Source organism: Sebastes fasciatus, chromosome 16 (genome assembly GCF_043250625.1).
Source record: "Sebastes fasciatus isolate fSebFas1 chromosome 16, fSebFas1.pri, whole genome shotgun sequence".
NCBI classification, from domain to species: domain Eukaryota; kingdom Metazoa; phylum Chordata; class Actinopteri; order Perciformes; family Sebastidae; genus Sebastes; species Sebastes fasciatus.
The window spans coordinates 22,487,180-22,496,884 of record NC_133810.1 but is presented as its reverse complement, the minus strand read 5'-3'; the positions used below and the strand labels follow the sequence as shown (position 1 = coordinate 22,496,884).

The 9,705-nt window shown below is 44.0% G+C and overlaps 2 protein-coding genes across 3 annotated transcripts; both read left to right on the top strand.

The window, feature by feature from the left end:
* Positions 1–573: 573 nt before the first annotated feature.
* Positions 574–3,789, top strand: LOC141752909 (uncharacterized). The gene is made up of 2 exons (XM_074611169.1): positions 574–732; positions 2,806–3,789. Exon 2 carries the CDS (start codon positions 2,814–2,816, stop codon positions 3,591–3,593), a length of 780 nt encoding a protein of 259 aa, XP_074467270.1. The 5' UTR covers positions 574–732; positions 2,806–2,813; the 3' UTR covers positions 3,594–3,789.
* Positions 3,790–4,759: 970 nt separating this feature from the next.
* LOC141753095 (oligodendrocyte-myelin glycoprotein-like) lies at positions 4,760–8,584 on the top strand. 2 transcript variants are annotated; one of them, XM_074611443.1, is made up of 2 exons: positions 4,760–6,301; positions 7,025–8,584. In XM_074611443.1, exons 1-2 carry the CDS (start codon positions 6,294–6,296, stop codon positions 8,403–8,405), a joined length of 1,389 nt encoding a protein of 462 aa, XP_074467544.1. In that variant the 5' UTR covers positions 4,760–6,293; the 3' UTR covers positions 8,406–8,584. The 2 variants fall into 2 exon arrangements, with proteins under 2 accessions (XP_074467544.1, XP_074467543.1); XM_074611442.1 differs by having other exon boundaries at positions 4,761–6,301; positions 7,022–8,584.
* The last annotated feature ends 1,121 nt before the right edge of the window (positions 8,585–9,705 follow it).

Sequence of the window (9,705 nt, the reverse complement as noted above, 5' to 3'; positions counted from 1 at the left end):
GCCCCCCTAAAGGTCTGATCCTAGGTTTGCCACTGCATTAAACGATGTACTAACATGGACTATAATTAAAGTCATCTGTGAGCAATTGTGGCTTGGACACAAATAAGTACATGACACTGACGAAGACAGATGTATGCATGTTTATTTATGGATGTCCTGTCACGTAAAATCTTCTCCGAGAAATGGCTCATCAGTATGTCAGCTTCCTGAAAGAGAGACTTCACAAACCATCACAGGTCTTAAAAACAAAACCATTTCCATAAATAACGAATTGCAGCTTCACCGCTTCTGTTAAAAGTAATGCAGTGTCTAATTCTGGTGTCATGCAGATTGTGGGTTGTATTGAGGGCAGTGTTTTGAATTTTACTGAAACCCATAAAGGCTGATAACCTTAAATAAAATAGTTCATGGGCTATTTTGCTGTAAGTGAGCTACTCAGCAACCATTTAGCATTTAGCCTACTACTTTTTATAGTCTGACATCCGACAGATGTTTGCGTGACCAGCTACCAGCAATGAACACAACACCAAAACCACTTCCTTTTCTTATTATAGTCCAAATGGAGAAGTAAGAACTAGACAGCCATATGAGTGGGCCATTGATTTAGATTTCTCTCATTCCACATTGCCAGTCGTTCCTTTACACATCTCTCTTTACTTGCAGCACATTGCGTACATATTTATTTATACAAAGCCTTATTCTTCTTGGAACTATATCAAGATCACCAACAATGTAAGTGACAGATTGCATTAATATATACTTTTATTTTGAAACCTGTAAACTCTTAATTTTTAGAACACAACAAAGAACTCTAAAGGAATACGTACTAACATTTGTATTTATATAGTATTATTCTGTTATTGTATGGTTCCGTCATAAATCCTGATGATAAAAGGTGATATTTTTTCTTTTTTTTGGGCTACTTTAAAGACAGCCTTGCACATTATGAAATGCACAGTAAACTGTTTTAGGGTTTAACATCACTTTAGCATGAGTTTACATCAGTTTCGGGAACTTGCTGTAAATTTATAATCATGTATTCACAAATATGTCCTCGAACAAAACTGAAAACTTCTGTGAATGTGTAAGGGATGAATTGATTGGACCTGATATTCCAAAAACCATAGTTTGTGATGCAAGGTAGTTAAATAGCAAGCCGAACTTCAGTATATAGGTCTTTCAGGCCAGCATACTTTTCAAATGAATCCACACTTTGAAGTAACATAATGCCAGCTAAAAGCTCACTGTGATGGGTTCAAATTTTACATCTTTGCAAGGTTATTTGCATAATGTACATGGCTGTATAGAAGGGAAAAATTCATTCAAAAATTATGATATAATGGTTACAAGTAATCTAAAGTACAATATATGTGATTTGCAGTGGTGGGAGAAGGCAGTAATACACATTGTAGACATACTCAAAATGTCACTTCAGTAAAAGTACATGAGTGATGCATTAACAAATTACTTAAATGTTACCATTGGTAAAGGCGGGGTTAATTGTAATGTATATACTACTGGGTAGCTTAACCTACAATATTGTACCAATTTATTGGTTGATTACATTTTGTATGAATAATTTGAATCTGCTAAGTAACTAAAGCTGCCAGATAAATTTATTGGAGTGAAAAGGTATAATATTTGCCTCCAAAATATAATGAAGTAGAAATATAAAGTAGCATGAAATGGAAAAAAAATCTTAATTGTACCTCGAAATTTCCCATAAATACAATACTTGAGTAAATATAGTTACTTTCCACCATTGGTGACTTGTAAGAAATAGGTTGAAACACAAACAGAACAAAAACATCATTTTGGTTTGATTTTAGCTGCCCCATAGATTATATAGTAAGGTGCTATTATGGGCTTCTTTCTAATTCTCCTTACTGTATTAAAGGTGCTCTATACGATATCCAGAGCATTAAGATACCAACAAACAGCTATTTGCTATTATAGATATAGAGGAGTAATGTCTACCTGAGCAGAGAATGAAGTCACTCTCCCTCTATTTGGGTTGTAATCCGAGCTTCTTTGTGTTTTGTTGACATAACCAGGCCAGCCACGCATGCTTTTAATGCATGTGAGCGTGCCCCACTGACTATCTCACAGCCGCCGCTCTGCATTGCTCTCATACGGCGGTTACCGCTGATAACGCCGGCGACGGCGCCATTGCGGAAGTATAGTGCCCACCCTCCGGTTCCCCTTAAGGAAAAAACTGTTAGCTCGGTGAGCAGTGTTGCCATTGTTTTCACGTTTGTTGGCACCATTAGCTATGAGCCGCCGGCTCAGCCGTCGCTATGTTGACAGCCGTGTGGAGGCAATAGAAATGCTACCAATCTAGCATTTAGCACATTTAAAGGTACTATATGTAACAATTTACATGTTTTAATCGCTTTATATTGCCAATGTGTGTATGGATTGTAACGTAACTTAAAAACGGAGACCTTCCCCGACTTTCTCAGTTTCCTATAACAGTAGCTATGCAGCACGGATCTGCTTGGTTGCTTCATAACATTAGCTGATAAAGTAATTTGCTAGCTGCAAGCTAGTTAGTATCATGGAACCAGTGGTTCAAATAAAATATAGGAACATTACAGAACATTATGTAGGGGATAATGCCCGACGAGCTGTCCATTATCAGGAATTAATGGACGACGTGGAGAGATGACAGGATGCTGACTGCAGTTAACTTAACGGCCACAGGTGTCATTAATAACAAGGATCTTCTGAAAGTTACATATAGTACCTTTAAGTCTGTATTCCAATTCTCATTTTAAACTTAATTGCTATCCCATGTCTTCTCAGATACCAACATGAATGGCTTCGTCTTCCTGTTGTACTACATAGTAATCCTGGGTGCACTATTGTGTGGAGCTCAAACTACCCCAGGAACAACTAATGATAATGTTCCGAGTATTACTTCCAACTACTCCACTACTGCTCCAGCTTCTGAGGCATCACCCCTAGCTGATCCCACCAGTGTTGCCAGCAGTGTTGCCAGCACCGTGTCTGAGGCTACCACTCAGTCACCTACAACAGTCTCACCTTCACCTGGCCCACAGCCTGCCACCACCACCACCACCACTTCCTCCACCACACCTATCGCTGTGTTTTACAAGAAAGAATGTCTTCCGGTATACATGGTGGCCGGCGGACTGATCATAGCCTGCGCTATTCTGCTGCTTTCCACTCTGTTTCTGATGTGTAAGGTGTGCCAGTTGAGCAAACGCGTCAAGATGCTGAGCGACAACGCCGACCTGATCAGCACCTCTGAATACTGGATGGGAACCGCCAAGAGGAACAAAAGCGCGTCAGAGACGGAAGTCAAAGAGACCACCGTGTTGATGGCTGACATCGCTCAAACACAGGAAGAGATGGGCAACGGTACCACCAAGGAGGAAGGAGGGAACAAGGATGGCCCAACGGGAGAGGAGAAGGAGGTGGGAGACGCTGCAAAGAGTGAGGAAGCTTCAACTGTAACCGTTGCTGAAAATGCATCAAAGCCACAAGAGGAGGCCGCTGATTCCCAGTCCACCAAAGCTGTAGCAGCCTCCACCGCGAACGGCAAAGAGGAACCGAAGGATGTGGTGTAGAGTTGTGTGCGTGTGATGCCTAAGAGCTTCCTGAGCACCTGCCTTTACTTTCCTATAGCTTTACAACCCCTTTATAGTAAATAAAGGACACTGTTTTCAGCAGCTTTTGCTTTACAGTAACTTAGTGTGCTGCTAAAACTGTATTTCTCTGTTATTTGTGTGTTTTTTTATATTAAAATATATTAATATTGTAATACACAGTTGTTGAAGTCAATTTGTGTTTCGCACTCTTTACTTTTTGAGATGGACACACATTAATGACATACAGTATATGACACATGCAGCACCAAGAGTACCTGTAACCTCACTCTTGCCACCATTTCCCTTTTAGTTGTGGCTGTCTACCGTATGTGTGTGTGTGTGTGTGTGTGTGTGTGTGTGTGTGTGTGTGTGTGTGTGTGTGAGAGAGAGAGAGAGAGAGAGAGAGAGAGAGAGAGAGAGAGAGAGAGAGAGAGAGGTCTGCTTGATTAGCAAGCAGAGAATGTGCCTCCTCCGGGCAGTGCCACTCAACTCAGAAAGAAACGCTCTCTTTCACCTCAGCCAGAGCTGACAAAGCCGAACAAAAAAGCTTTTCAAAAACCCCAATATGCGGTTGTTTCCGCCGCCTTGTGCAGATATTTGTTCGTCCGCGTACTTGTGACGTCGTGATGGATGTGAGCTCCCTTCATTAAAAGTCTGAATAGTTTGTCCCTTCTCAACGCAGCCCCTGCTTCAACTCTAATAGCAAAGGGGGGGGACACTCTGGGTTGCGGTAGATAGCTGCAAGTTTTGAAAATGGGATGCAGTAAAAGTCAGCCTCAGTGAAAGTTAAAGCAGCAGTAGGAGCAAAGATGATTCAAAAAATAATTTTTATAAAACGGTCACTATATCCGGACAGTAGTGCATGAGACAGGTAATCTGAAAAAATAAATCATGTGCCTCTGTGTCCTCTGGTGTCCTCCGGTGCTCCTAACTGCATCTGCAAGATTTCACAGACCGGAGGAAAGCAACAAATCAGAGCCGAGTTGGAGCCTTGCCGTCTCTGAGCAGCTGTCAATCACTCGCAAACTCGGATCAAATGGTCAAGCTAGGCAGCGCTGATCAAATATAAAACAATATTCTGTTACTGTAATGCCTATTTCTCGCATAACATTTTCAGAAACATTTTTTGTGTAATTTAGCTCTAAAATGATTTGTTACCTGGCAGCCACGTTGCGATCAGTTGAGGAAATACCAAGCACCGCCCACCAGCCGGAGCAAACTTTCTCATTTTACAGATAAACAGTAAACTACAAGATGTTTCTGAAAAAAATGTGAGGAGAGAAATAGGCATTACAGTAACAGAATATTGATTCATATTTTATCAGCGCTGCTTAGTTTGATCGGAGTTCACTAGTGATTGACAGCTGCCTCCGTTGATTGAACAGCCAATAGGAACGCTCTCTCTCTGAAATGACCTGTGATTGGCCAAAGTCTCCTGTCACGGGCTAAATGTTCTAAAGCCTGAAAACAGAGCCATGAGGATGTGTAGAAGTCTAGTTTTCTCTCAGAACACTTTAATTACAATATGCTGAATAATTATTATGGAGTTTTTGCCCAATGACACCAAAAACATTGGGCCTACAGCTGCTTTAATGTCAAGCATTCCCCGATTGTACGTCAAGCATTCAAAGTGAATGAGGTAAAACTTGCTATGTGCTAACACAGCTCAAATTGGCAGCATAGCATGTTGTATGCTGTGACAGTGCTGTGAGGCTTGTTGTAAGGGGCAATGACAGCATACTCAATCACGGTGCTGGTGGAAGTATAGGCAGGCAAGAGGGGAAAGTACAGAGTGAGGAAGTAACAAATGCATTGCAAAAGAGGTACTTTGTTCAGTTTACATGACAACTGAACAAAGACAAGTAGCAAACGAACACAAAAGAACAATGCCTCTCAGCTGCTCTGGTTACATAAATCAGGAATGCATCGTTATTTTGTTGAATTTGTCACATTTGAAATCACTTCCTGTATCACTGTTGAACTGTCCCCTAATAACCCAAAGCACTGATGTGTGGTAGCAGTGCAGCAATGCAGTGCAGCATTGCTGATGACAGGTAGGAAGCTGCAGTGGACTGGAGCAATAAATCTTGAAGGCTTTTTTGTGGCAGTGTCTAAATGTTTACAGGGGAAATAACAACCAATTACAGCACTTTTAGAGAAGGATGCTATTGATTTAGGTGATAACAGTCTCATTTATTTTGAGTACAAACAGAGCTGAAATCAGCCAATTAATCTGACCACAACAATAGCTGCCACTTTAAATGCTGAAGTAAATCCTGAAAGCTGCCAGATAAGGGGTTGAGGAGTTTTCCTTTGCAGCAGCCTCGTATGCAGGGACCCCTCCGGTATGCGCTCCTTTTTCTCCTTAGTTACCCCCCTCCTAATACTTCCCCCACCCCTCCCTGCTCACTTCTACTGCACAGAGTCAACCCAGAGCCTGCAGTGGCTGACCGCGCTAACTCCCAGATCCATACAGGCAATATCAAAGCTCTTCGGAGAGGACAAGAGGACCGGCAGTGAGGGCAAAAACCTGCACCGGACAAGTGATCAAGGGTCAAGTTCTATGAGGGGAATTCAGGCATAGAGGGAAAAAAAAAATCACCTTCAGCAGAGTAGCAGCTGGTCCCGAGCTTGAGGACGGCACAAAAAGGAGCAGAGAAAAGTGACTGGAATGATAAGATGAGAAGGTGAGACTCTTTTTTACACACATATTTTGCCACACCCTCACTCACATACAGTTACATACTGCTGCAGTTTCAGCAGTGTAGAGCTCCCTGGCTGCATGGTGCCTTGCTTGCCTTTGCACCAGCTGATGCATGAGTTCTCTGTGGAGTCATTAATACAACCCATCTACTGAGCTAGTTCCCCTCCTCTGGGAGCTTGGAACTGACTGCTCTGACAACCGCCGACAACTGAACATGCCAACTGATGCCAGGGAAAATGACTACGGGGATTTCTCATCCTTTTGTGATGAACGGTGTTCTCGAATGGACTAGAAATATCCTCGTGCAGATCAGTTGTAGAAAACGACGCATTTCAAACCTGCTACTGATGATGCATGTGTGCAGTATGAGCATCCTGCATGGGCTAGGGGAGTCGTTTAATGTGAATGTGGGAATCTGCAAGCAATGCAGTGATGTGCAGCAAACACTGAGCATGTGAGTGTGTGTGTGAGAGAGAGAGAGGGAGAGAGAGATTCTGGCAGAGGGTGGAGCTTTTAAGAAGTTTTATTCGGCCCTCTGCAGTCACCGTGCTTCTCCTACAGATAGCAAATGTGCAGTACATCTCCTGTAATCACTATCCAAACACTCTGCAGGCATCATTTGACAGTGTGCCTCCTGGCGGTAAAGAGGATGCAGTGTGAGACAACCCTTAACTCCTGTCCCGTCTCCCCATCTTTCTTTCAGCAGGCATGCGCTGCTGAAGCTCCCCCCTAATGAGGCCCTCCTGGAACTCCTCCTCGTGTTGTTGCTGGGGTCGCACGTCCTCGCCGTGTGCCCCTCCATGTGCTCATGCGGCCGCAGCCACAGGGAGGTGGACTGCTCCTGGAGGGGTCTGAGGCAGCTGCCCGAAGGCCTGCAGCACAACATGCGCTCCCTCAACTTGTCCCACAACCGACTGCACGACCTGGAAGGCCGGCTCACCGCGTACACCCACCTCCGAGTCCTCGATTTGTCTCACAACCGGCTGAGCTGCCTGCCCGCCGGCTTGCCCCGGTCCCTCTGGCAGCTCTACGCCGCCTCCAACCGCATCCGGCTGCTGGACAAGAACGACACGGTCCACCAGTGGAATCTGCGGCTGCTCGACCTCTCCGACAACAAGTTGGAGCGAGCCATCTTCATCAACAACACGCTGATCAATCTATCCACGCTCAACCTGAGCCACAATCACTTCTGGACCTTGCCCACCAATATGCCCACGCACCTGGAGAACATCGACATGTCCCACAACTTGCTTGTGAAGGTGGTGCCAGGCTCCCTGGACCGGCTCCTCAGGCTGACTATCTTCTATCTGCATGCTAACCGTTTTTCCACTCTGCCAGTTGGAGTTTTCGACAAGATGACATCTATTAGAGTCATCACTCTGGGCGACAACCCTTGGGCCTGTCACCTTTACGCCGAAATCTCCTATTTAGTTTCTTGGACTCAGCATACCCCCGCTCGTGTCCTGGGATGCCCCTGCCACACCCAGCCCGTCTGTGGAGGGGTGCGCCCTGGCAGGAATGGAGGGTGGCACTTTGCCTCCTACAACCTGCCCCCCCTGGCAGCAAGCGCCCAGGACCTGAGCTCCACACCCCCTGAGGCCGGCGTCACCGGGTGGTGGTACTTGTCTGTTTCTGCTCCACAAAGCACCCTTGAAGAGACCTCAAACACACAGCACCACCTCTTCACAGCCACGCCCGTCGGCATCTCCACCCTGCGACCCAGAAGCACACACCTAACTATTAATCAACTCTCTGCATCTGCTAGTCCAGCTGCCGCAGAGCACATGCTCCACACTGACTCCAATCTCATCTCTGACTCACTCCACACCATCAGCGACACGTCCTCTGTTTCTGACACAAACTTCATTACTGAAATGACACTGGCCACGGACCGATTCTTTACAACAGAGAGCCCCTCCGTCCAAACAAAGAAGACAACCACTCTTCGCACCAGGAGTGTGAGGAGGAAGAATCAATCCCTTCCTAATGGCATCAGCAACAGCGGCCCGACTCCTGCAACCTGCTCCTCGCTCCCTTTCCTGCAGAACCTGGGGCTCCTGTCTCTCATTCTGCAACAAGTTCTGTGAAAGACAAAAAAACATGGACATCTATGAATTTACAGCACAAACAAATATAGCACACACAAGACTGTCGACTGTTGTAGTACTGTCATGTTACCAGCTTTCCCAGCAAAAGGCCATTTTACAAAACAAAGTTTAAAGGTACAGTGTGTAGGATTTGGTGGCATCTAGTGGTGCGGTTGCAGATCGCCTAGATGTTCTCTGCAAAGTGGACTGCACAGGGTATTCAGCCATGTTAAGTAAGATTCCAAACTGTAGGGTGTAAAAATGCTCAGTTCAGTGTCCCAGCAGGAGTGTAACATTTTCAAAGTAGCAGCAACAGATGTCCAAGGTGTTTACATTACCAACACTTGGAGGAAGTGGTGTTCCTTTAACTGACATTCCCTGAACACAAGCAGGAAGTAGGGACTACTGTTTATGTACACTGTAGATCGGAACACGGCTAACGGTTCTTTCAGGTGCTTATACACTAATGAAAACATAGTTATGAATGTTATATTTCATTTCTGCTAACAGATCCCCAAAATATTACACACTGTTCCTTTAACAATCCTTGCTATTCTGAATATTGTGTTACTTTTATAATTGGCCAAAAAAAAACAATGAAGTACCTTTTCTAATCACACTTTTTACAAGCCTCCAATCCAATGAAAAAATAACATTGTAATGAGTATAACTAAGCACATGATGGCACTATACATTCAGGTACTAGTTTATTATGTAACTGAATGGACCCTGGTGCTCATCTGCAACAACTGTCTACCCCTTTCAATGATGTCCAGTACACATTATGACCTAAAATGATTGTGTATCTTTTATTTTTCCCATTTTTCTTTGCTTACAAAAAGATATGACACTCAAAATGTACTTATTTTGATCAAATATTAATAGATATCTATGATGCCTGCTCACTTGTTTCATGTAACAAACCATATCACTCACCAGAGGAGCTTTCTTTTCTAGGGACAGCGTGTATGTAAGGAACTGGTGATGCCACATGCAGAACAGGGAATAACAGAGAAAACAAACAGACAATGTTGCATCATCACTATGTTTAACAAACTCTGGGTGCCAAGCGCCGCTTCTGTATTTTGATCACATCTCAAACTTAAGTGTCCTTCATGATTCAGTGACGCTCGTGAAAATGATCTGCATGGTGATTGAACGTTCCAGGAATGCTAACCTATTACTGCTATATTGCCGCAGAGCATTAAAGCACAGACATTCTCGGCTTATTTATACGAAATGTTAAGATATTCCAATCTCGATTGCATTAAGCGTAGATAACGGTGATGTGATGTGCAAG